Consider the following 27,661-nt stretch of genomic DNA (forward strand, 5'->3'; position numbering starts at 1 on the left):
AAAATTACTTTTCTTCCTAATATAAATTCCTAATTTATCTTCGTTTTCAGCTGCGCTGTAATCCTCAAATGCAATATTCTACAAATGTATTTGTATTCAATATAAAATAAATAACACAGGTCTTGGGTTTGAAAATATCAGTAGAAAAATATAGTGAAAAATAAATTATTTTAGATTATTTAAAATGTATTTTATTCTATAATCCGTTCGGATCATTTGTTTCTCTCTTTATTGAGCAATAAATTTACAAACAAGGCAGATTAATCAAAGTATTAAAATCTTTATGAGTAGTAAAACAATAAAATAGATATCTAGAATAAAACAATAACAAGATAATAAACATATCTTTGTTAAACTACAAATAATAATATAGATAATAAGTTATTATGAGTTTAAAATCTGCAAAAGAACTGCTAGTTTTCAGATAGTACAAATTAACAGAGTAAAGCATCGCCCATTATCATGTATCTGTTTCTATTGTTTATGTTCATACTTTTTACTATTATGCATTGTTTTTTTACGTTACTATATTTTTTTTCAATTTTATTCTTACAACTCAGACACAAGGATTTTCATACTGTGTCCCCTCAGACTTGTTTGTTCGTGGTTCAGTGAACACGGGAAATGATTTCAGGAGATGAAAACAAACTTGCTGTGCGTCCCGCTTCGGCGCTGCGCGCGCCCATAGATGAAGAGGCGCGCGCCAAAAGTGACGTAATCGCGCCTCTTGCGCGCTCTCGCGTCTAGCGCGTACGCTCCGCAAATTATCAAAGCAGTTTTTGGGCCCACGACACGCGTTGTGTTTTTCGTGTCAATATGAACGAGTTCGAGAGCAGACTGGCCGAACAGGTCCGCCAGTACAAACACCTGTACGACCCCGCGTACAGAGACCGCAGCTACATCCAGATGGCCTCAAACTCCTGGAAAGAGATCGCAGCAACTCTGGGGAAAGACGAGGCAGCATGTCGGAGGGTGTGGAAGAGCACGAGAGACTGCTTCGTCAAAGTCAAAAGGAAGAGGAGCCGTTCAAGGATCGACGGAACCACGATGGTGCCGCGGATCCTGGTGGAGCTCGACTGGCTGTCCCAGTTCGTCAAACATCGAGAGACGGAAAATGATCTCGACCTGGAGGTGAGCGACAGGGGGCCAAGACTTGTTGTTGTTTACTACTTTTACCATGAATGCAGCTACTTTCCCTTACTTCCTCCCTAAATTTGAGTTCATTTCGTGTGTTTTTGGAGCATATTCACTCGCTTTCACTAAAAGAAGGCATCAAACAGGAGAAAAGGACTTGTTTTTCTTTTGTTGTCTGCTGTCTGCGTGAGCAGCGCTGGTGCGTCGCGGAATATTGTCATCCCGCGCGCATGTTAAGAAGCGTGAGCGGTGGCGCTCGGACGCGGCTCGGCTGCGGAACAGCATGAGATCGCCGATTATCCGCGTGGCGCGCTGTTTCAGTAGAAACCGACATTAAAAAACGCTCTTTTCACTGTAAAGTTTGAATGCTCGTCAGTGTATCAGAAAGGAAAAGGTATAAAAATGTATTTTTAACCAAAAAGTTCCTCTTTCCGTTTCAAAAACAATAGCCCTGTAACCATATTTCTGTGGAGAGAATCCCTTCATTTGTAAACACAAGGATGATTGGAAGACGGTGTTGCTGACATGCCCTGGCTTGCACGCTTTTATAAATAACTGCAGTATCAGCGTTACATTGCGGAAACACAGAAGACAGCAGCAGGCAATCTGCTGCAGCGCCGCGGCAGCAACGTAATCTGTGGCAGCTGCAGCAACTCAGAGTGCATTACCGCCACCGTCTGCTATATAGTGTGGACTACAGGCTCATTTACCTTTATATATCAATACCATGAATTCCAGCCTTCTTACGATCTTGTAAATGGGAGAAGTTTCTCTCACGAATATACTAATTTTAACATAAACCACAAATTAGAAAGTCTTCTAGGCAAACTTTTGCACAACAGACTCCTCAACCTGACACCAGTTGGATACTTCTCTGTGTGCCATTTAATTGTAATTCCTAAGTGTTATTCTGTTGTCTTGACCTATCTGTGTTTCTTAATTTTTATTGGACTTTTTAAATTTTTTTTTTACAAAAATCTTCCACCTATTTCAGCATCCCACAACTCCTGCAACTCTTGCACTGCTTTATTCCAAACTTTTGCCTTTATCTTTAATGGATAGTTTGTTTTTATATCCAGATTACCTCATTTCCCTTCAGACCTATGTGTGCATGAATCCGCATAAACTGGATTAATGTACCTCAATACCTGATCCTGAAATGTACATGTGATATTTTGAGAAGAAATCTTGACAGCTGTAATGCAAGTACATCAGGCTATGGAGAACTGAAACAGTATTGAGCCTCAGACAGTCACAACAAAACATGAAAGACTTTTGAAAGATTAATTTAAGTCAATTTAATACCAACTAAGGCCTTACTTTTTTCATAAAGGATTTTAATGCCTTTTAAGACTTTTTAAGGATCCACAGGAATCCTCATCATATGGTTACTTGTATATAGTATTACATCTACTGCTTAGAATTAGAATAGGTACCATTTCACAAACATGCCGTCTTCACTGTTTAATATCAGTTATTATTCCCGATTGTTTTGGTTTGTTTTGCAGAACTTGTTACCTACCAGAGTAACTAAATGCAAGTGTGTTTTGTTTTCCTTGTCATTTGCATTTGGTGGTGTAATAATCACATTTTTTCTTTCTTAAAGGATAAGATGGAAATGGACAGTGACGTCCAGAAGCCAACATCAAAGCTCTGCACCTTAGACGACACAAGAATCGAGCCACCCATATCTTCATCAACCCCGGGTAACTTTTCTCCATCACCATACTTAGCTCCACTCTCTGGACCCTCTTCAGTCGAGACGGCGTCCTGCAGCAGCCCCTCACCTAGGCGTGACTCACCACCTTCCTCAGGAGTCAATGATGTCCACGCTCTAAAACTGGAGCTCCTGGAACAAGAGAGACATAAAATGATGCAACAGGACAATGCAGACTCACGGTTTGCTGAAGTTATTAAGGACATGTTGGCCAACATCCACCCAAAGCATAAACCGGATGTTAAATTTAAAGTATACCAGCTGCTGTTTGAGGCAGAGAGGGATTTCCCAAAGCATTCATGAATAAAAGATGGCTGCATTTTTGTTTATAGTTTCATTTTTTACATTTTTTTAACATGTCAACAACACAAAAAATGGTTAAAGAGTAGTTGTATTCAAAATGTTTGTGCATGTGTAGCTTGTTCTCACTAAATTAAAAAACACATGCAAGTTGCCTCTGACACCTCAGGTAATACGTGTCACAAGAGATGACAACATTCATGACTCACCTGAATACAGCCAAAGAGTGCAGATGCTGCAAGATGTCTCACTCCAGCCTTCCCGACGACGTTGAGGTCTTGTTAACGGTTTATTACTCTTTAAGGTGCCTGGATGTTGTTTTATTTTCATAACATAAATAAAATGTCATTTCTGCTCCAATAGAAATATCATCACCCATCTGCAAAATACAGACACGAATGGCACAGAAATAACGGTCATTAGTATCTGGCGCTAGTTGGTTAGCTAGCATTAGCAGCTAACAGACAAAACAATTAAGTGATTTGTGGTGCATTTTAATGAACACCACAGCTAGTTAATAATATAAATCAATCAAATACATGTAAAATTAACTAACTTTGTGATTTTAAAGTTATTTTGTCACAGTCTTGAAAGACTACGCTCGCTATTCCGCCTACACCGAGCTAGCTAATATTTAACAACAGCTAGCCCTGCTAATAAAGATATCAACAAATATCAGCCTAAACTACAGCTTACACAAATATAGTAATTCGCAGGTAATATTAGTGGAAACTTACAATTATTAGCCTACCTGGCAATGGGACAGAAGTTAACGCTAAGAGGGATAAATCAACATTTGTAGCCCACTTCCGGTCTTAGTTCAGTTCACGCACCTGCGTTTAATTAGGGAGTGTACTGTATTTATCAGAGGACGGAAGTGGCTGGAGTGTTTGTTTTACTTTATTTTTTTATTCAGACACCACAGATAAAGGAAGTATTGGAGCCAATGTAACAAACAAAAATTTAAAAATAAACAGCTTAGCAAAACAGAAATCCTCTTCAAATATGTGTTGAAGGGACATCAGAAATTTGAAAAGTCATCAATTCTGGCTTTGACACTTGTGATTTTATGTTTTAATCAAAATTAATTTTTAATTTATATGCCTTACAACCTGCCACATGAATTTGGGGATTAGTGTGTATTTACGATAAATGCAAAATACATCCATTCAAAGTTCAATGTCCCTTCCCTCAGCTATATTTTTTTTAAAAAGTCCCTCCCCGGTGCTTCGAAAATTGTTTGATATGCGTCCCCAGTTTTGCACAACCTCCCCTCTCATAAATAACAAACAGTCCTAAAGTAAAAACGACCCTCTCTTGAGGAGCACTTTAGCCAACCGAAAGACTTATTGTACAAGTCAATTCTCATTACTGCAGAGATCCATTTCTGCCGGTGTAATGAAATAAATAATAAAGATCCTTTGAGTCATTATTATCAGAAAGTTTCTTAAAATAATGTCCGATTTATATCAAAATAATGAGAAACAAAGAAAAGAAAATATAATTTTGTTTGTGTTAGAAACTTCCACAAAACAATGAATTAATACATTATTTTGAGAAAGTTTGTCATTATTTTGAGATACAAAGTCACTAATTTTTAGAAAGACTAAGTCATTATTTCGGGCCATATATTTTGAGATACTTTGTCATTATTTTGAAATTTAAATAAATATTTTGAGATGTAATTTTGATAAACTTTCTCATTATTTTGATATACTAATAAATTTCTTATTTTTAGAAAGTTGCTTGTCTTGCCTTAAAATATTTCTTAATAACAATAATAATGCATTTCATTTATTGGAGCTATCAAAGGCACCCGCGGAACCTTACAAGACATAAGTTTTTAAGCAGCAAGCGTAAAATATCCAGTCATCATAACATTTCCGCCCTCTGTATGAATTGTTGTACTGCGTTATTTTGTCTTTTTCTTTCTTGATATTTATGTGAGCTGTTACCTGCCAAGGGACTATGGGTGTGAATTAGCAGTCCTGCTAACTCCAGCATATTTACATTTGTATTTTATACTAATGTTCATTATTATACTATGTCCCTTTTAAGTTAAATTACAAAACATAAACCAAGCAGAGCAACAGGCTGATATGCAATAATAAATTCATAAATCAGATAAAAATAATAAACACAAAAACTAGGCATAAAATCATCCCCATAAAGTGATAATAATAATTAGCTGCTGAATTCAGTTTCCATCACACTGCCTGAAATAGGCCTCCAAACTTCTGGTCGCCTTAAAAAGAAATTAAAATCTAATCGTTTACCTGCGGTGCATTATCTTGGTGCGCACACGATCTTTGGCAGGAGCAGCCCGCAGCTGAACGGGGGAAACCCAAGACAATGCAGCGGGAGGCGTGACTGTATCACTTTTACCATTTCTTCCAGGAAGTAAACTTGTTTTGTCTTGAAGTGTTTGTCAGGTGCAGCACTGTGTCTTCTGTCTGATAGAAACGTGTCGATGGTAAACTTTTCCTGCTGGCCGCCATGTCGGATTGTTTAGACCGGTCCACGAAGATCAGCTTGTTGAAGGAGCCGGTAGTGAAGAAGCTCTGCGAGGAGTTGGACAAATCCAGCAGCAAAGGATGGCGAAAACTGGGAGAGATAGTCGGCGGTGAGAGACGGTTTAAAGTCAGGTAGGTTGAAACTGGATATTCAGACAGTAAAGTGGATAAAATCACAATGAAATGCATATTAAAACAGTCCTGCAGCGACTCTGACTGCCCACACTTGAGGCTATTTTATGTTATTACATATGAAATGCTTATTATTTCTTTTGATTGATGGATATTTAGAGCTCTATCCACAGGCTGCCTACAGCTTTCATGTTATAATTTTTGAAGACTTTTTAAATGAAAATCTGGATCAAAATTAAGACTACTTTTACAAAAAACAAAACTGTAAGAAGAAAAACAAACAGAAAAATCTTAACAAAAATTGGCGTTATATTTTGGGTCCAGTGAAAGTGAGATCTGGTTAGAATTAGTTAACACCTTGCATTTATTGGTTGGTTTTATTATTGATTTTGGGTTTCTCACTCTGTTTGGGATTCCACTGCTTTAATTCACAGTATGAAGAATTTAAGACAGGGATTTTGTAAATTATTTAAAATAATAATAATAGTTTAAAAAAAGATTTAACCAATTATTTTGAGATTTTACAGTGCAACGTCAGAAAAAAGAAGATTGAAGACATCTTAATACAAGTTAAGGCCTTATTTTTAGATCTGTAGGATCCCTGTGCACAAAGACCATACTCTACACTATGTGTTAAATGTGCAGTGCATTTTAGAAAAAAAGTTCACAGTAATTACTGTACTTTATTTTTTGCAAGTCAGTTTAACATTGTTATGCATTGTACAGCAAGGTGCTGAATTGTGTTTGCAGGCTTGAAAATTAAATAACTATATTAAAAGCATATATTCACAAGAAGTATTGTGTTATAATACAGGATTAAGGGATAACAAAAGAAACAGGACATCGTGATGACAATAAGAATACTTTTATGAGATTAATTAGTAATATAGTAGAATAAATTATTCTAATAAAACATACAAGTGATGCTGTGCTCTCAGGGTCATGCAGCTCAATTACACAGAAATTAAAGGACCAATCTGTTTTTTTTTTTTGTTTGTTTTTGTTTTTTTGGACTATATGCATTACAGATTTATTATAACAAAATATAATTGAGATAGAAAGTTTTCACAGAACAAACAAAAAGACTTGTATGAATACTTTGTGCCAACCCTGGTGGTGCATAGTAGGTAGAAGAAAATAAAAAACTAAATTTAGGTTTTGTAACTAAATGGGCTTTCATGCCAGTTATCGCTTTGACTGGAGGAACTATGTTTTCTGGTTGTCCAACTGTCTCATTCTCGTGAACACGATATCTTAAGATCACATTGAGAATTTCTTAAAATTTGGCACAAACATCCTTTACTCAACGATGAACTTATTAGAATTTGGTGGTCAAAGGTCTGTGTGATATGGTTTGTCTTATTCTTATGAGCGCAGTATATCAAGAGTGTTTTGAGGTGATTTTTTAAAACACTTTTGGCACATACATCCACTTAGATTCATTGATGAACTTGTTAGAATTTGGTGTTCAAAGGTCAAAGTCACCATGACCTTGCGTCCTTCTCATTCTCGTAAACGTGATATCTCAAGAACACCTTGAGGGAATTTCTTCAAATTTGGTGCAAACATCTACATTTAGTCAAGGATAAACTGATTCGCATTTTGTGGTCAAAGGTCAAGGTCACTGTGACCTTACAAGACATGTTTTTGGCCATAACTCAGGAATTCCTTTGCTAATTATGACAAAAAAATTCACAGTGTAATAGGAAAAAACGTCAATGTCAATGTAACATTAGCAAAACACTTTTCTGGCTATTACTCAACATCATAACTCAGGAAGGGAGGGGAAGACATTTGATCAGATACTGAATTTGTGACACTGATCTTGGTTGTACACCTTAAAACTAATGCATAGATACTGTTTAATTGCTGTGATGCTTTTCTCAGTACAGTCATGTTTATATGTGATTATCTTTTATAAAGATGGAAATATATTAAGAGCTACTTACAGCAAGAGTCCTTGTTTCTGTCGATATACTTGACCAATAAAGTTGATGCTGATATCTGAAATATGTAACGTGCTGTCGCTCAACAGCTCAGACGACATGGAGATGTGCTCTCTGAAGGTGTTGGAGCTGGAGGGGAGCCCGAGCCGCATGCTGCTGAGGCTGATGGGAGAGCGAGGCTGCACCACGGGTCACCTGGTCGACTACCTCCAAACTCTGGGAAACTCGGAGGCTCTTCAGTGCCTGAAACCACCAGGTACAGTAAAAATAAGCTTGTTATCATGTTGTATATTCAAAGCAGGTCCATCTTTGATCTCTGTGTTGTATGTTTAGCTCATATGACTGACTCCAAGGTGCTGACACTTACCTGATGTTGCCAGCCAGTTTACAGTCAGTATAACACGAAACAAGCATCAGTTTGGGTTTTTAAAAGACGAAATGCTGTGGTATTGGTAGGGTGGTAAGCACAGTGAAACTGCAATTACACGTTTAGGAAACCTACAGCTTAAGGAGAATTAAATTTAATACTATTTACCACTTTTTACTTTTTCCACTCAGGATTAAGTTTAAGATTAATTTTACAAAAAAAAAAGTGTTTCTCACTCTGTATGTTGGATTCCACTGATTTGATTCCCATTATTAAGAATTTAATAAGAGGGATTTGGTAAAATATTATTTAACAAATACATGAATTATAATTATTTTGAGATTTTCCAATGCAATGTCAGAAAAAAAGTCCATTAGACTTTTCAGAGTTTTGAACAGTTAATTTAAGGTATTTTAATATCAATTCAGGCCTTATTTTTAGATTAACAAATTCAATGCCTTTTAAGACTTTAAGGATCTGCGGAAAACCTGGAAACCACACCGCCCTTCAAACTGTTTTGGGTGCTTTTGACATGTAACATTAAATGTCATTTTTGGTACAGACACATGTGACCCATTAAGAATTAATGGAATTGAATTTAAGTGTGAATTAAAAGCGAAAATGTCCAAATTGCTCAGCCCTACAGATCCTCATTCAGCCCCAGTCGGTGGCTCTCATATCTGGACACAATCTCCGTCTGAGCTGTCACGCTGTGGGAAAATCTCCAGTTCAGTACCAGTGGTTCAAGACCAAGGAAGAGGTGAGCATTTATCACTGTACATCAGTGTTGTCTGAACAGAACTTGAAGGATAATCGAAGGTAAAACAATGAGTCACAAATAGCTGTTAAAGTGCAAAACTAACAGGCCTGGGCTTGAAATCTTCTCCATCTCGACTGCTCTATTCTCCTGGCTCAAATACTGAAACAATCATACCTCGCTGCTGCAGCTCTTATTACTGTATCTGAATGAACTTTATGATCCCCTTTTTCTGTTTTACTTGAGCACTAAAATAACCTTCCTTCCTCCTCTTAAGACTTTTTAAGGATCCTCGGGGACCCTGAAGTACTGAGGGTTTGTATTGTGCGTATGAGTGCTATCCACTACTGGAATTTCTAATTTCCAAACAATACCTTGGTTACACGTTTATGAATGATGCAACACCCACTGTTATTTCCTGTAGGAAACATAAAAGTACAGTTCAGATCTGGAGTGCTCTCGATGACTAACACACTTCAACACGCTCATCACGTACTGACCACTACTTCTGCTCTACTGACTCCTATACCTTAAAATGATATCTCATAAAACGTCAACTCACGTACACCATTGACATGTTCCTCCTGGTACCGTAAACAATCCTCTTCCACAGGTTACCTTGTCAAAATATTCCTGTTCAGTACTCAAATACATTTCTACCTTAGAAAAAGAGATGACTGGTTGCTCTGTAGACTATAAACAAATGTAGGTCAAAAACTTGTGACGGGTGCTCATGGAAAACAGGAACCGACAGTAATAAACAGGAAGTAAATCCAGGCGCTTCGAAAGTATGGAAAAACAAGGAGGAATTGCATTAAAAAGCCGTTATTGTAGTGGTGAAATCATTAAAAAAAGACATGTTTCGACCAATACAGGTCTTTATCAGGACATTAAAAACAACGTGGGCTTTTAAAAAAATGCATGTTTTTAAAGCCCTGATGAAGATCGATAGTGGTCGAAACATGGTGGGGTTTTTAATGAGTTAGCCGCTACAATTAAGGCTTTTTAATACAATCCCTCCTTCACACATTTTGAGTGCCTAGATTTCCTCTCAAATTTCTACCTTACTTTAACAGGGTTTAAGTAATGGCATGTAACATGAGCTATGAAAATACTTTAAAAGTGTCAAATTATTCCTTTAACAAATGAGTAGGTGAGTAATGCATAAACTCAATTTACATGAAAACCATGAAACTAATATTTCAATATATCCACAGTACTCCAGCATAAGTGACTGTACGAACTTATCTTATTACCCTTTTATTCACTGTTTCTAAATACATATGGATTATGCTTATAAACTGACTTTATCTAACTTAACTTGTTTTTAGCCCGTAATCAATTACTGTATTTATACAAGGTAGATGTATTTGTCATTTTTAAACATAGTTTTAAAAAAATGAAATTAAAATGTGTCCTTGATCCTGCTGCATGTTTGGAGTTGAAGGATGAGTTGATCAAAATCAGAAGCTGCTCTCTTGCTTGGGCATGCAGCTGCTTATCATACAATTCCTAGAGTGCATTTTTTAATTTGCATAGTCTTGTGTCCTGTCGGCTCTGAACAAGGTTCGCCCATCCAGTGCAATAACCTGATATGGGAAAGTTAGGTGTTAACCATGTTTCTAGGAAGATGTGCGCAGTCTCTGATTTCCCGTTCCCCAGCTCTCGGTCTAAGTCGTGTCAGCCTCGCCCTGATGCGGGCTCTCCTCCCTCTCTTCATTCGGCACTTTGGGTTTCGTTTCTCCCCTCTGGTCTGACTGGCTGCTCGGCGTATGCTCTTGGTGGGGAACCTCCTGCAGTCTGTTGCATTTCGTCCAAACCCCACCAACCTTTCCGATGTTGATATGTGCTTCTCTATCCTAAAAAAGTCGTAGTACTTCAGCAGAAGAGGCCATGAAGTTGAAAAAATTAAAAAATATAGCAAAAACATTGCAAGGATTTGAGGAGCTACTGGCTGCTGCATCCACACATGCTGCCATCATCAGAACAATATAATGTTTATATTTTATTAGTATTTATATATTATATTTGTTATAATATATATATATTATTAATATATTATTTCTTTATTTATTAAATTAATTTCACACTATTCTCACAGAATGGGAATTAAAGTATTTTATCACGGAGTCTGGTACAAACTCTTACTTTCCAAATCCCATTAAAAGCTTCTTTAAACTCAATGACAGGGAGAGATAAACAGGAGCACTGGCGTTAGCATATTAGCGGGAATTAGCATGTCGAGGCATATATACGTTAGCATTACACACGGCTAATCCACGTTCGTAAAAAAAATACTCGGTTCGTCATGTCCCACACAGTTTGTTCCCACATTTGTCTGCGACACTCATTTCACTCAGTTTAGCTCACACAGAAAGTCACTACCTTTGTATTTATTTAGCTACCGAAGTTGTTTACATCGGCGCCCGCCATCTTTAGTACAAAGGCGAGGCCACACGCACTTAACCAAACTCAGAGTCTCACTGTCACAGGTACAAACTGAGGCTCTACCAAAACACACTGCAGGTGTCTGCTGCTGTGCGTGTTTATTATAGTCAGCTTACCTGTAGGAAACATTAAAGTACAGTCCAGATCCGGAGTGGTCTGTGCAGCGTACACACACTTCACTGTACTACATCTACGGTACACACCTGAGCGCGCTCACCACCTCTGACCTCTACTTCTACTCTACTGACGTCAGCGGCGGGACAGCTTAGCGCGCCCCTCTACTGACGAAGCTGAGCCGAGCAGGATTAACATCACTATACCTATCTGTCTGTCTATCTATCTATCTATTTATCTATCTGTCTATATCTATCTGTCTGTCTATGTATCTATCTATCTATCTATATTTATCTATATCTATAGATAGATAGATAGATACATATATATGTATGTGTGTGTATATATATATATATATATATATATACACACACACACACACACACACACACACACACATATATATATATATATATATATGTGTGTGCGTGTGTGTGTGTGTGTGCGCGTGTGTGTGTGTGTGTGTGTATTTACATATATAGTATATGTATGAACACTGAAGGGGGAGATGGTCAGCTACTCAGGTCATGTGACATCATGCCAACATTCAAAAACAGACTCATCATAGGCAGCAAAATCCAACAGTGTTGATGGCCATATCGTACATGTTGTTGTTGTTTGTTTGTTTTTTATGTTTATTATGTTTTAGGAGGAATTTTGCTTTATTTTTTTGTAATTAAAGAATGATTTTCTATTTTCTTGTTAAAAAATAATGATTTGCATTATTACAACTTTGATAATTAGGCATTCAATGTATGCGTCATGGAGGATACATTGGCCAGATAAGAGCATAAAATTAGCAATAATCACTCACAGATATGCTAATGTTTTTAGGGCTACTCTCTACAGATAATCAATAGTATAAAGGTGTGAAACATTGCCATTTATTTTTGTATTCTTATTGTTTTGCTACCTGATGGTTCATCAGAATTAGAGGCCGCTACAACAATTTGCTTCACTTCGCCACACAAAGTCTTCACTTTACTAACCAAGACTATCCATAATAGAATATTGATAGTGTAAATATCAAAAATATTAATAAAATATAAATATTTAAAATGCTCTTTGCTACAAAATATTTCTGATTCTAGTCCATCCTTATCTACCTGTAGGGGTCTAAACAGACTCTTAACTTCTGCATGCAAAATACTCTACAATAACAACTTTTAATGGTGGTGTTTCATATAGAAATATTGTGTCACTAAAAGTGAACTGGACACGATAGAGTTACTCACCCAACAACTGAAACCAGTTAACCTCAGAGCTGGTCATCCAAAACTCCAAAGGGAAAGTTACATATACAGTATTTATAACCATCTATATACTTTTACTGTTTATTTGTCTGAAATTAGAGTTTGGCTGTTATGTTTCTTTTTTGTTGTTGTTTTCGATGGATGGTGTTTTGTTTATCCAGCATTCTTTGTCTTTAAATTTGATCATTTTCATGCACAAAAACTAGACAGGGGTTGTTTGCTCCTGCACTGTGTTCACGCAGCTTAGCTAAAAACCTAAAATTAATGTTTTGTATTCAGTAAGATACACTCAGATACACATACTTTGACAACATATCATTTAAATAAGTTATGAAGTCAGCAAAAGAGAGCTAATATGAATTCGGGGTTGAGGAGATGAGTCTGAAAATGGGACCACTGTTTGTCATATTGTTACACTTTGCATTTAAGTGATTCACATTTTCCAAACTTCAGGTGCCGAACAGCTCCTCTCCAGACCTGGTGATAAGTCCAGTCCACCTGAAGGATGCTGGCTTTTACATCTGCAGGGTCAACTGTGGAGACACGTTTGAATTCAGCCAGTGGGCTCAGGTGGACGTCCTGAATGTCACCTCATCCTGTGGTAAGATATAACAGGTGTTTAAAATGACAGATCATCCTAAAATCAAAAGTTCATATTTTTTGTTTTACCTGTAGCACTGTTTATTAGTCTAGATTGTTTTGGTGTGAGTTGCAGAGTGTCGAAGATTTTGGTTGTAGAAATTTCTGCCGTCTCGCAAATATAATGGAACTAGATAGCACTCAGCTTGTGGTGCTCAAAGCGCCAAATTATACATTTTAAAAGCGCAACAGCAATGTATCTTTCCAGAAATCATGACTCGGTTACTCAAGATAATCCACAGACCTTGTTGTGGGCAGTTTCATGTAGGAACTATTTTCTTTGTATCAGACTACGTCACCAACTGCATCTACTGCCAGCTCATAAAGCACCACTAAGGTCGCTAACATTACAGCTTAGCTGAGGAGGTTGCATTAATGTTTACATCTCGTGTGGTCACGAACACGAGCCTCTTGTCCATGAGTAGATGCACCCTTCCTTCTGCTCAGTGATGCGGTCGGTACAGAGGAAATAGTTCCTGCATGAAACTGCTCACAACAGTTACCATGATTTCTGTAAAGAGACGATACTGCTGAGTTTTAGAATAGCAAGTAGCAGGGAATGTTTCCACAACACTGGCTAATGTTACCAACATGTTGCAATAATGTTTTAAAGAAAACATTTTTATCTAACGTTCAAAGAACGTTTTAAAGATGTTAATAATTTCAAATAAAGTTCCTATAAGGTTAAATGCTGACTAAGACGTAACGATTTAACTGCAACATTCTGGGGATGTTTTGGTGATGTTGAGAGGTGACAGATCATGTCGTGATCTTTTATAAAACGTTCCCACAATGTTACATGTGAACGAAGGAAGAACATTTTTAATGCAACATTCAGAAAATGTTATTGAGGCCTGAGATTACACAACATTTTTTGATGAAAATGTTATCTAATGTGATTTGTTACCAAAAAAAAGAGGATGTTACCCTAACTTTGAGAAGAACGTTCTGAGAACTACAAGAGTACTTGCAGCTGAAAACATTACTAAAACATTGCATTAGTTGCACTGTTTAATTCTCAGAACATTTTTAGAACCAGAAATTTCTAGCTGGGTTTGGGCACTTTGAGCACCACAAGCCGGGTGCCATCTAGTACCATTATGTTTCAGAGAGGGCAGACATCTGCAGCTTTCTCCAACACTCGGCAGCTAACACCAACACAATCTATACAGATAAACAGCACTAAAGGTAGGAGGGAAAACAAGTGACTCCTAAATTAAACTTCTAGCGTTTGTGTTTTACCAAGCAGATTTACCAGCTCAAACAGGAGTCTTTTAGCTGGATGCAGGAGATAATTTACTAATGTATCCTCTCCTCCTGCCACCAGGGCAGAGATATCACTCCTTAGAGGGTCGGATGAAGTTGGTGATCCAGCCTCAGTCCCACCGGCTTCATGTTAGGGAAACCCTGCAGCTCGAGTGTGGAGCCGTGGGACGGCCGATCCCTCGGTACCAGTGGCACAGAAATGGAGTCCCAATCCCCAGCGCCACGAAGCGGAAACTCACGGTGAGGAGGGATTGTTGGAGATGTTTATAATGTTACTGTCATAAAAATCGACTTTTTTGCTTCTTCAAGGTTCCTACAGCTTAAGGAAAATTTAATTAAATACTTTTAAAATGCCACTCAGGATTAAACTTGAGATATTTTTTTCAAAAACCAAAACTGGAAGAAAAAAAAACCAAAACAAAGGACAATAAATCAACATTAGGGGAAAAGTTAGGGGAAAATTTGCCCAAACATTTACTGTAACATAAAACATAACATTTTTGGTCCAGTGAAAAAGTTAAATCTGGTTAGAAATGGAAAACATCTGGAATTTATTGCTGATATTTGTGACTTTATGTTTCTCACTCTGTATGTGGGACTCCACGGCTTTAATTCTCATTGTAAAGAGTTTAAGAAGAGAGATTCTGCAAAATATAAGAAAAGATTTTACCAGTTATTTGGAGATGTTACAATTTAATGTCAGAAAAAAATAATTCAATTTCCCATGTCTTTACATTTTTAAGGACTCAGGTCCTCCTTTAAAAAAATCACATTCGTGCTCTTAAGACCCTTTTAGGTCACTGTATCATATTTAAGACATTTTAGTACCAATTAAGGCCTTATTTTCAGATGAATAAATTCAATGATTTTTGAAGGATCCGCAGAAACCCCGCTTCTTATTTGGAAGCCATTTTCTCCATTCAAAATTCTCAGATGTTACAAAGGCACGAGTCTAACTTTTTTTTCAGAAAATAATTTTAAAAATCATCTGTACATTTCAGATTCCTCATGCGATGCAGGATCACCACGGCAGGTATCGCTGTGAGATCAGCAGCAGCAGCGAGAGAATGTGGACCAATGAAGTAGACGTTGTTATAGGTACGTCACATTTTGGTACATTTTTTGACACTTTAATTACAGTGCAGTGAAACCATTTCTGTTGTTGTTATGTCTGAGTGATTATTTGCTCTGCTCTTGACTGAAAGAACCAGGGATATCTGTGCAGATTTCAGAGGCAATGGAGTGCTCTGAAGGTAGAGTTGGAAGCGCTGGTGGCAGCAGGGTGACAGTCAGCAGCAATTAACTGCATGCAAACTTTCATCATAATTTTAACGTTAACTGCATGTGGGTCAAGATCAGCATATTATCACATTAGCACTAACCAGCACACTACTCACAGGGTTTGATCCCCGGGTTTCACATGCATGAATTATTTATTTCACTAATGTAATTGCTTTCAATTAATTGTACGTTAAAGGATGGCTGCGTTTTATATTTGTCTTATTGTTGAAAAATCTCATGAAAAGACCAAAATCAAAGGAATCAATCCCACTAACCCGATCCTGTATTATTAATTGTGTATTAAAAATAGGTATACCCTAAAACTTCTATTAATAGCCCAGGCTATTATTTGCTTAAACTACTGAACTCAACAATTTACCTGAAAATTTTCCCCCCAAAAAAGAGAAAGTAAAGAAAACAACAACAAAAAAAACAGAAATGACCCAGAAAAAATGCTTAAAATAATATAATCATTTTGTAAAATAATTTTAAATATATAATTTTGATAATTACGAGTATAGTTCATTGGATAGTTTTACCTGGCTTTTTTAAAACAGTCTGCTACATCTACAAATGTCTTTTACAGTTTAAAGCTTTATTTTACAAAGTTGTTTTTGTCATACATGTTGCGCCAAAACATCCCCTAAAACTATTACCTGACTAATGCTAATAAATAACTTTTCTAAATAATCTACTCTGCATGGACAGCATCTAATGTTTACAACATAATATCATATCAAAACTTTCATGTGAGAGATATTGACCTGCAGGAATAAAATGTTGACCATCAACCAAACATTTACTTTCATCTGCTGTGTTTCTGCATATATGTTGTCAAAGTGGCAACTTGTTTGCTAGAAATTTCCCTGAATTTGCAAGTTGTTGTTCTGATTTCAGAGGGAGTTTATGTTCATTTTCCCAGTCAGGACCTATTTTTTCCAATTACTCAGACAACACACAAACACAGGGCAATTGCTCCTGTGATTAATATTTACTAAAAACTACATCGGCTTACTCAACTTAAAAAAAAAAAGAAACCATATTTTAGTTACCTGAAGATAAATGTGTTTAACAGGAAACCATGAATTTTGAGGGAAGTTGGAAATGATTGAGAGACAGACCTAAACCCTTTGGTTTCATACTTTTTATGGGATTCACTGACAGCAAGAAAAACATAAAATACACCTGCCTTAATCTCTGATTTTAATTATAATCAGTTGATTTGATTGCATGAAGATTAGACGAGTACTCTACTGTTACTGTACTAATAATTTTTCCTGAATCAAAACAATATTTTTATAACACCAGCCTAATAAAATCTAATTTTATATGATGATAATGTGTTTGTATGTTTGATTTCTAGATGACATTTACGCCATTGGAGGAGGTAAGATTATTCATACCCACTAAGTTTTTATACACACCTATTTGTACTTATATTTTCTTCACACAGATCTTTATAAATGATCCTTTTGTTGTGACACTCAAATTTCAGACTCCAGTGATTTATTTCTAAAGAGTATTCCAGAGCAACTTTATGGTAAGTGTCTCTCACACATTTCTGTAAGTATTGTTCTGAATTATTTAAATGTGATCATCCAGTTTTTTTTTGTTTTTTGTTTTGTTTTTTACAGTATTTTAGTGAATAATCTGACCGATGCACAGTTCCTCTATATGTAAACTGTGTTGCTGTTGTATTTGACACAATCTGGGTCTTTGTCTTGATCTGCCGTCAGTTCCTCTCTCAGTATTCACAACAAAATAACAATGTGAAACTTGCAGCCTTTTGCAACAGATAACATCAGCAGCTACTCAGGGGGACAAAAATAACTCTTTACATCTAAATGAAGTTCAACAAAACCTCTAAAAATACCACCAGAGTTTAATCTCTTTCACATCACAGCACATCACATCAGAGAGCTAGTAGCATCATGGTATTCAAAGAAATATGACTCACCTACTTCCTGCCTGCATTTCTTTGAAATTGTGATTTTATCACCACTACCTGCATTACCGGTGTAAAGTTGATATTGATAAGAATATACATTGAGCCACACTAAGATCTTGCAACACCTTACGGCATAAATGATTACGGCAAATGAAAAATGACTGAGACCTTCACATGAATGAGTATAAAAAGGCCATAGTTAATTAAAAATTAGATGCAAAATAACTTGGTAATAATAGCATTGTCACATGCATAGAGTGCTTCACATGAAAATAGATGTAGAAATAACATAAAACAGGATGATAAAGCATTTTGGTATAAAAGGACTGAGACTTCTTATGAGTTTTAAGTTTAAATTTTAGTGGTGAAACCAATGACTGTGGAAAACTGCGGGTTCTCACACATTATCTCCTCTGTTCAGTCTCTTTATCAGACTGCCCTTCTGTGTCAAAAAATCACTAACATACCAGAAACGTATTTAATGAATTTTTAAGCTCTCAAATATTGACACTAGTTGCTACCTCAAAAATCCTGTAATAGTCAGACTGTAGTTTCGGTTATTTTGTCCATCTCCTAGATTTAGAAGGATTTATTAAACAGGCAGCAAAAAGAAAATCAAACAAGCAAATGAGTGGCTTTTTTCGCAATACCTGTATTTTCTATTTTATTTTGAAATCTGTGTTTTTATTTAGAGAAAAAGCCCTAAAATAAGCAGCACAGTAGAGAAGATTACATTAAAGCCACTAGCGCAGTAAAAACTGTCATCTATAGGCTTATTTTATATTTTTTAGTTTCATGGTTTTCCCTACCATATTTGTTTTCTTTTCTTTTTTGGGCTTTTTGCCTTCATTTGAGAGGACAGCTTAAGGGTGAAAGAGAGGGGGGACGTCATGCAGCAAAGGGCCGAGGTTGGAACCGAACCTGCGGCAAGGATGTAGCCTCTGTACATGGGGCGCCCGCTCTACCGACTGAGCTAGTTTAACAGTGTGGTTTTTACCGTCTCCTGCGTCTCCTCCTCACAGCGACTGACAAAGTGGCCCTGCTGATCGGCAACCTGTCCTACAAAAACCACCCGCAGCTCAAAGCTCCCATGGTGGACGTGTACGACCTCACTAACCTCCTGCGGCAGCTGAACTTCCAGGTGGTGTCACTGCTGGACCTCACAGAGTCGGAGATGAGAAACGCTGTCGATCAGTTCCTGCTGCTGCTTCACAAAGGAGTCTACGGTCAGTTTACAAACCTGCGGATACAGATATGATCATTAATCCAGAAATACTCACTTCCCAAAACACGAATTCAATAAATTGTGTGTTTAGTTGACTGAAATCCAAACTTCTCCATTTAGGTCTGCTGTACTACGCTGGTCACGGATATGAGAACTATGGCAACAGTTTCATGGTGCCGGTAGACGCACCAAACCCGTACCGCTCAGCCAACTGCCTCTGTGTGCAGAGCATCCTGAAACTGATGCAGGAGAAAGAGACGGGCCTCAATGTCTTTCTGCTGGACATGTGCAGGAAGAGGTGAGTCCGTGGCTCATTGCTCCAAGTTTATCACTTTTAATTGACACTCTTACAAAGAGCCGTTTAACCCTTTAACACCTGGATCAACATAATAATTTTTGTGCTGCGTTCAGATGCCTTTCACTGGTGTATAAAGTTCTGAAATGTCAGAAAATTGGAGTGATTTCTTTCAAAAATACAGGAAAAAAACAAAATGAGCAACTTGGTAAGAAATGTCCCGCAAACTGCAAAAACAAAAGTAAAAGGTGACAAGGAAATTATCTGAAAATTAGCTGGGGGGAGGGGCAAGAGAAAATGTACAGAATTATGCATCTTAATTATGTAGACCTATTTGAAATTTTAGATATTTTTTGGGGCTTTTTATTTTATTGGACAGAGTGTACATGTGAAAGGGGAGAGAGAGGGGATGCATGCAGCAAAGGGCTGAGGCCGAAGTTGAATCCGTAACCGCTGTGGCGAGGACTCAGCCTCTGTACATGGGGCGCCCACTCTATCCACTGATCCACTGACGCCCCGATTATTTGAAATTTTGATACATTTTGATACAATTTTGGTCCTTAGACTTTTATCAGGTTAAATACATGTAGGTAAAATATGCTAATTACTGCTGTCTATCACCAACATTAAAGGCAACACGAGTACTGAGAGTAAGGTTCAAAACCATACTACACTGAGAAAGTATTACTAAATATATCACTACCACAAGAATGGACAGCACCTTTTTTTAAATATTCAGACCTATTCAACATAATAATGTATTTTGTTGCATGTGTGCATCCTGTGTATCATTGTGCATCCCTCCGGTTCCCCCTTGGTTAAAACATTAACTCTGTCAGCACTGTATTATTTACCACTTTTTGTGGAAGTAGCACTGTGAGCTGCAAACTAACAATGAAATAAAACAATTGAACAGAACACTGAAACATAAAAAATGGCTGAGCTGGTCCTGCAATGGACCAGCTCAGCCATGTTGACAACTGTGTGCAGACAACTGTCACACAATAAATTCTGCACAGAGCTCTGTTTAACGGTTTTGAGGGGCAGCAAACTTTTTTTTCTGAATAACTGAGTAATTGTTTGGTCAATAAAATATCAGAAACTAGTTCAAGTAAAATGTTCATTACAGGTTCCAAAGGCCAAGTTTTCAAACTTCTTTTGCAACGAGTCCAAAAATACAATTTACCCCCCAAATTTTCATTTTATTATCTTGGAAGAGAAAGAAAACCAGCAAATACTTAACAAATCAACTGTTCACAATTAATTTTTAGTGAGTCATCTGAACAGTTAATCAACTAATCAGACAAGCTTTAGTTTTGTAAACTAGATGAAGTTAACCTGTGATTCTCTGTATAGTTTTTATCTTTTGTGATGTTTCATGTTAGTTTAAACCATTTTCATGACATCTTAAAAGTTTTTTGGGGCATTTTTGCTGTCATAGATAGATGATAATAAGCAGAATAGGAATAAAGAATGAGGGGAGAGAGGCGACCAAGGTCGTCAGCCACATTGAATCAGGGATGTTGTTGATGTGCCTCTAAGCATTAAGCTGCCAGAGCACCACTTTTTAAACTTTTCATAAACATGTTCATAGATTGTTTTTCAGCGTAATTCAATGACAGGAATTATTTTCTCTCCAGCATGGGGATGTTTGGGATTTACCACCTTGACTGACATCTTTTTAAAATCATTTTCCAGGAATATCCATGATGACAGCGCTCCAAACATTGTCCTCAGAGTTACAGCCAACATTGTCTTTGGATACGCTACGTAAGTTTTAAATATTGAATTATTCAAAAATAAATTTACCTATTTGTTGTTTTCAAAATATTGCATTCTTCATGTTTTGGCTGTTCAGGTGTCAAGACGCGGAGGCCTTCGAGCTGAGCTCCAGCGGCTTCACCAACGGCGTGTTTGTCAAGTTTTTGAAGAAGCGGCTGCTGGACGACGAGAAGATCACTGTGGTGCTGGACAGAGTGGCTGAGGGTGAGACGAGAACACAAAATGTAACAACATCCACATATGATGTTACTGTACTTTTGTATTGCGATTATCTGTATTATTTACTCTGAAGGAAATACTGATACAAATAATGTCATACATGTAAAAGTCATATTATTGACTGTAGTCTTGATTTCTTGTGACTGAGGTCTCCACGAAGAATAAAAAGACACTTTTTAAGCATTTGCTCATGAAGTCGAATGTTTAACAGTTTCTGTGTTTCCCAGAAGAAGTGTTTCAGTTTATCTTTTTTAATAGAAGCATAAAAAAAGTAAATTAAATGGAGTTTGCTTTGCATTATTAATCAGCTTTCTTGTGGGCTAATGGGATTTCCCTTTTAAATGCACTGGTAATGAAATAAAATGGCTTGAGGTTGCTGTAAAATGCATTTACCATTAAACAACATCAAGAATATGCACGCGTCTTTAACAGGAGCTCAGGGTGGATTAATTAAATATGCTAACATACTGTGAGTCTCAGTGTGCTTCCCCGTGTGGTCGGATCCAGTTTCAGCTTATGTAAAGGATTTTTTTATATGTTTTGAGGAGTTATAGTCAACCTGTTGTTGAACATGTGATTTATAACTTTTGTGTCCAGACATGGGTCAGTTTGATGCTACAAAGGGGAAGCAGGCTCTGGAGATCCGCAGCAGTCTGTCAGAGAGGAGAGCTCTGACCGATCCTATCCTGCCCGGCGACAGCGCTGACCTCGCTCACGCTCGCAGCCTCCAGTGGGCAAAGGCTCACGGTGAGTTTCAGCCACAAACTTTATTTTTTTACCTCCAACAAGGTAATGTTTTTGGTTTGTTTGTCAAAAGGATTATAAACAAACTTCAGGTCTGTTTTTTTCAGGTTTAGAAAAGTATGTCATCCAAAATAACATCACAGTATAATGTGTCGCCCTAAATAGCATAAAAGTCATACTATAGTATGTTGTCCAAAGTAGCACAAAAAGTCATAGTTTAGTCTGGTGTCTAAAATAGCATCAAAAAGTCATACTATAGTACATTGTCCAATCCAAAATGGCATAAAAAAAGTCATAGTATGTCATCCAAAATAAGTTCAACAGTTACAATTAACTGCAGAAAAACAATGACTCCTTATAACAATCCACATTCACTGGTACCAGTTATCCTCTGGGGCAGCCTACACATGCTCACACTTCATACAGGAAGAAGCAGTTTGGCATCATTTTAAAAGTTTAGGAAATATATCCAGACATATAGTGGCGGACGGCTTGCAGTTTGCATATGGTAGATAACTGGACTATTGGCCGAGCTCTGCGCTCGCCGAGTGCCCCTCTGGTTAAATATTTGTTTAGCACTTATTATCACAGCGTTGGGAATCTCCCTTTTACTTACAGCGGCTGAGCACTGCCAGTTCAGTCAGATGATGACTGTGGTTATTGCTCACACTGTTGTACGCACACCTGCTCTCATGGGGGCCTCCCATGGTAACCACCAAACTGCTGCTGGAAAAAAGGCTGGAATGACATCATAAACTCCTCCTTCATCAGCTAATGAATATTTACTGAAACAACAAAGAAGCCACATAGGAAAATATTATAATTTCTGCTTTCCGCTTGTCGTGATTATTCCAGCCTGGTACAACCATCACACTAACAGTGAACGGGCTGCTTGCTCATGGACAAATCATAATCACGTTTATTTTGATCAATACTCAGATCAAGATTGTTTAACATGATTTCTCACTGACTTTTGAAACATTGTGCATTCATTGCACTTTTTTTCTTTCTTTTTAAAAGTTTTTTAACAGAGGATTTTCTTTAACATTAATTCGCTGTACAAACACAAAACGCTGAAATTAAACAAACATACACAAAGTGGATGTGTGGATGTAATGACAAATAAATAAAAATAAGTTAATCACCAAGAAATTGTTACAAAAAAAAAACATATTAGTGAAAAATTTCTTTTTCAACATTTGTGTTTTTGTAGTGGTCTATTGTTTGATATTGATTTTGTGTCGTTAATGAAATGCTATGTATGTGCCATTTAAAATGAGGGTCTCCCTTAATGACTCCTGAGTATATATAAAGTATAAATACAATTTTAAAAAATAAAATAAAGTAAAAAAAATTTAAGTGACTTTACATGAGAACTTGTAAATTGAATATGAACACCAGGTGTAGTTTTTTTTTTAAAAAAACTCTTTTTGTTTTTTGTTTTTTTCTGCAGAGCTTCCTGAGAGTATGTGTCTCAACTTTGACTGCGGGGCTCAGATTAAGTTGGGCTTTGCTGCAGAGTTCTCCAACGTGCTCGTCATTTACACTCACATCGTTAAGAAGCCCGAAGACATGTCGTTCTGTCAGGCTCACGTCACCGACTTCTCACAGGTCAGCACATCAGCATGAACTCTGGATATCGAGAGAGAATAGAGACGTTCTCATCTTACCAGAAGATGTTGGAAAAATTGATGAGAATTCAGTTTTTCCCTCCTGATTTCACATGAACATCAAATCTTTAGAGGTGGGTGTGTGTAAATGTGTTTTTGCATAATGAGCGTTTTCACCCATTTCCCCTCCTCACTGCAGGACCTCGACGTGGACCCTAAAGAGATGAACCGAGAGACTCCAGAGGAGACGGGAATCTACCTTCTGTCCAGCAGCCTGCCGCAGCACTGTCTCTACACCAGGGTCAGCTCACTGCAGAAGCTCAGGGTAAAAACATTAGATATTTTTGCATCTTACACTGTGTGAAAACATGAGATCTTTAAAAAAAGAAAAACAGCTATTGTGAAATTTGTCTTCATTTTTATGTGCATAAGTGTTACAGAGTGTTTCTTTCTATGAAGATGATCAGATTAATTAACAAGAGCCACACTGTGGTTCGTATTTATACTGACTATTTTAAGTGCATTCACACTGAAAATGTGCACCATGAGTACCCAGACGGTTTATTAACATGATCAAAAAGTTAAGACTCGACATTTCTTACCCTCAATGGTCACCATCTTGGCGATGCAGCAGAAGGGGACCATCAAACCTGTGAATATGGCAGCCAAAGATGCTGCAGTGAACAAGCAAACAAGCCAACAGATATTGTGGCAGGCGACAATCACAGTAAAATATTTGCCGTAATGCTCTATCCAGTTGCAATTTGCAATAAAAGAAGAAGAAGCAGACAAATGTTGCAAGAAAGTACATCGTGGACATAGGTGGAGGTACACTCAATAAAGTGTCCAGATTGAGAAAGCATAATAGTTATTAGTGTTGCAGATATTTGCATGAAACATTTTTTTCAGTAGTTGTTGACATATTTTAGTCAAACAGAGAGACCAACATTACTAGAACGAAACTGACTTCTTTTTTTTTTAAACAAAGTTTGTTCGCAATAAACTACTTCTTATTCTTTCACCTATATTCTGTAATCCCGTGTCAGTCCTAGTAAGTATTTTTTGGTTAAAGTTAGCTTAATAAAGTGATCCTGAACCATAAAAACTGAATAATAATAATAAAATATTATTTAATATATATTTAATATTTGTTTGCAAAGTGCTTTCACAAACAGGAAAGCAGATGCAATAAACCCAGAGATAATAAAACAACTGAAATTAGTAAATAATGCTAAAGAAAGGCCAGACAAGAGTTAAAGCAGAATTAAACAGGCGATTAGAGGCAGAAATGTGTTAGAAAAATGCAATAATAGAATAAAGGCAGTAAACACTGAACATTAATAATAATAATGCAGGATCAAGACAGAATTAAAGGATAAATTAAGAGATGAAATTAAAAGACAAACTAAAAAAAAAAAGAGAGAAATTAAAAGACTAAAGAATCCCATCGTGTTTCTTGTTTCTCCTTTCCCCCATCATGCAACAGGAGGAGCTGGTCTTCACCGTGTGCCTTCAGGGCCGCTTCACCGCCATGGATGACGAATCCGTCCACTGGACCAAAAGTATTAACATTGGTAAGCCGCTGATCGCCCGTCTGGACCTGCACCGAGCCGTGCGGCGCAACAGCTGCCTGCAGACGTGCATGATGCCCCACAGCCCGTCCCACAGCCCCTGTCACAGCCCCGGGCCCGAGCACCGCCTCCACCTCCATCACGGCTCGCACCAGGCCCAGGACTACAGCCGCCTGTCACCACAGCACCTCTACCTGGACGCGTACGAGCATCTTCAGGGTGCGGTGGGAGGCTGCGACTCCTACTACGACAACCTCAGCCAGTCTCGCGATGGAGCTGCGTACGACTCAGCAGGTGGGCTTTCGTGCTCGCCGGGGAGACACAGCATCCCTATAGAGGCCACTGATGACATCAACGAGCTGCAGACGGTGTTCATCAACAGTCTGCAGCTGCAGCAGCAGTGAAGAGAAGCTTTAAACGTCCTAACTGAAATATTGCTGCTCTTTCTGTTACATGTTGTGACTTAGGGACTGTTGGTTATCTATGAGAGGGGAGGAGGTGGTGCAACAAGGAGGGGGCATTTCAAATGTTTTTTTTCAAGTACTGAGAAAGGACTTTTTAAAAATTTTATTTTGGCTTTAAGGAGGGGCATGCCACTTTAAATGGATTTATTTTGTATTTAATTTACTGCCAATTTTTAGAAAGAAAACATGCCATTTCCAAGGGTTATTACTGTTTATCACAGCCAGGAACTGCAAAACTGAAATTATTTCCAACAAATTTCTGGGACAAACGCTTTCTCACGGACAAAAATAAAAACAAATTTAAGCTTAAAATATTGATTTATCCAATCAAAATCACTGCTTTCACTAACTAACCAGCATGCAAGACAATATGGAAAACCTTCTCAACTGCAGGACTTTTTCTTCAACTTTTAAAATCTTTTAAAATATAAACTAATTTATAGTGGATGGAGGGTCATGCATCTTTCCCAAGGAAAAATATTTGTGGCTTCTGGGAGGGTAAAAAAAGTCACTCCTCCACTCCTCTGATAAATAAAGAACAATCCCTCGATAACATTTTTTTAGATTATATTATTCCAGTTATAAGCATTATTTGTCACAACAAGCTGTAAACTGACTTTTGTAGTTTAAAGAGTTTTGTAAATAAATTTTTAGAAGACTGAAAGATGTATTTCAGTATCCTGAGATAACTGTTTCAATCATGTTTATAAAGGTGTCAATTTTGTGACAATTCACTAAAGAAAAGCAAAGATACCGGATGGTAAATGGTAGGTATGTCTTTTCTGAGCTGTACCTCTTACAAATGTTTGTTTGAAAATATGAGCTACATGTGCACAAATGAAGAGCGGGGAATTCAAATTGAGAAGATAAGGAGTGAAGCAATCTGTCACTCCAAGTCCAGCATCCTAAACATTTGTTCATGTAATAAAAGAAAGTTTACAGCCAGAGGAAAGTGAGGCTGGAGGAGCTCCCTCTGCTGTACGGTCAGAACAAATATTTAAGACCATCAGCGGCCATTTTTAAGACCATCTGGATTCAACATCAACGTCCACTCTTTGAGCCAGGTTGACGCCAGTGAACCGTGAAACTTTCCAAAACAGCTCCACTCAGTGACTTTCCTACGGCTCTGTTCGCTTTATAATCCTCCACAAGTTCATGTTGCTACTTTTGGATCGTCCAGCGCACACTTAATGGTGAGTTGTACTAGATATATATAAAATCATATATACATGTGATATTGTGGCACATGCATAATTAATCAGCTAACATAAGAAAGCATGTCTGTATTAGGATGTCCCACACAGTGACAGAAACACCGTCAAATCCTGCAGAAAACAGCAGAAAACTAGTGCGACTATTTTTTGTTTTTCACACAGTATTCATTCACATCAGGTCAAATTTATTTTCTGAAGCAAGAACTCATTAAAAAACAGGAGGAAAGAGATGAAAAGGTGAAAGACAGCATAGAAATAAATAATAAAATGTGCTGATGTGGAAAGAATGACGCAAAATCAATATGAGCATTTGAATACAAATAACCTTAACCCTTGAAACCTCTCAAAAATTTCTCTCAAAAACAGGAAGGGAAGGCAGTGAGTGGCTTAATAAGACATGGACCAAAAAATGTGCAAGAAATCAGTAAGAAGTTAAAAGAAAATCACCTCAAAATAAACAAAAGTTTAAGAAAAAAATTAAAAAGAAAAAAAAAGATACGACAAAGTGGTGAAAATTGTAGAAAAAATTCTATTTTTTCCCTGTAACATAATTTAAAAAATATAATTAATAATTAATATCATATATATATATATGTGTGTGTGTGTGTGTGTGTGTGTGTGTGTGTGTGTGATGTATATATATATATATATATATATATTATATATATATATATATATATATATATATAATTAATATAATTTTAAAAATAGTCCTAATTTTC

The 27,661-nt window shown here is 37.2% G+C and overlaps 2 protein-coding genes and 1 long non-coding RNA gene across 4 annotated transcripts; 2 read left to right on the plus strand and 1 right to left on the minus strand.

Annotated features, from left to right (window-relative positions):
• The first annotated feature begins 714 nt into the window (after nucleotides 1-714).
• Nucleotides 715-3,235, plus strand: LOC121944399 (transcription factor Adf-1-like). Its single transcript, XM_042488177.1, has 2 exons — nucleotides 715-1,131; nucleotides 2,741-3,235. The coding sequence occupies exons 1-2, from the start codon at nucleotides 817-819 to the stop codon at nucleotides 3,152-3,154; spliced, it is 729 nt and encodes a 242-aa protein (XP_042344111.1). The 5' UTR covers nucleotides 715-816; the 3' UTR covers nucleotides 3,155-3,235.
• A 2,267-nt stretch (nucleotides 3,236-5,502) lies between these two features.
• Nucleotides 5,503-25,919, plus strand: malt1 (MALT paracaspase 1). 2 transcript variants are annotated; one of them, XM_042488178.1, is made up of 17 exons: nucleotides 5,503-5,796; nucleotides 7,832-7,998; nucleotides 8,748-8,869; nucleotides 13,135-13,282; nucleotides 14,648-14,826; nucleotides 15,588-15,684; nucleotides 15,792-15,839; nucleotides 17,231-17,254; nucleotides 17,363-17,407; nucleotides 18,838-19,041; nucleotides 19,161-19,338; nucleotides 21,034-21,105; nucleotides 21,194-21,321; nucleotides 21,934-22,083; nucleotides 23,534-23,691; nucleotides 23,890-24,015; nucleotides 25,177-25,919. In XM_042488178.1, exons 1-17 carry the CDS (start codon nucleotides 5,648-5,650, stop codon nucleotides 25,663-25,665), a joined length of 2,484 nt encoding a protein of 827 aa, XP_042344112.1. In that variant the 5' UTR covers nucleotides 5,503-5,647; the 3' UTR covers nucleotides 25,666-25,919. The 2 variants fall into 2 exon arrangements, with proteins under 2 accessions (XP_042344112.1, XP_042344113.1); XM_042488179.1 differs by lacking the exon at nucleotides 15,792-15,839.
• Nucleotides 21,235-23,918, minus strand: LOC121944401. The gene is made up of 3 exons (XR_006105901.1): nucleotides 23,868-23,918; nucleotides 23,632-23,712; nucleotides 21,235-21,315 (listed from the first exon to the last, which is right to left on the minus strand). It is a non-coding gene; the product is annotated as an uncharacterized LOC121944401 (long non-coding RNA).
• Nucleotides 25,920-27,661: the final 1,742 nt, after the last annotated feature.

Source organism: Plectropomus leopardus, chromosome 6 (assembly GCF_008729295.1).
Source record: "Plectropomus leopardus isolate mb chromosome 6, YSFRI_Pleo_2.0, whole genome shotgun sequence".
Lineage (NCBI taxonomy): Eukaryota > Metazoa > Chordata > Actinopteri > Perciformes > Serranidae > Plectropomus > Plectropomus leopardus.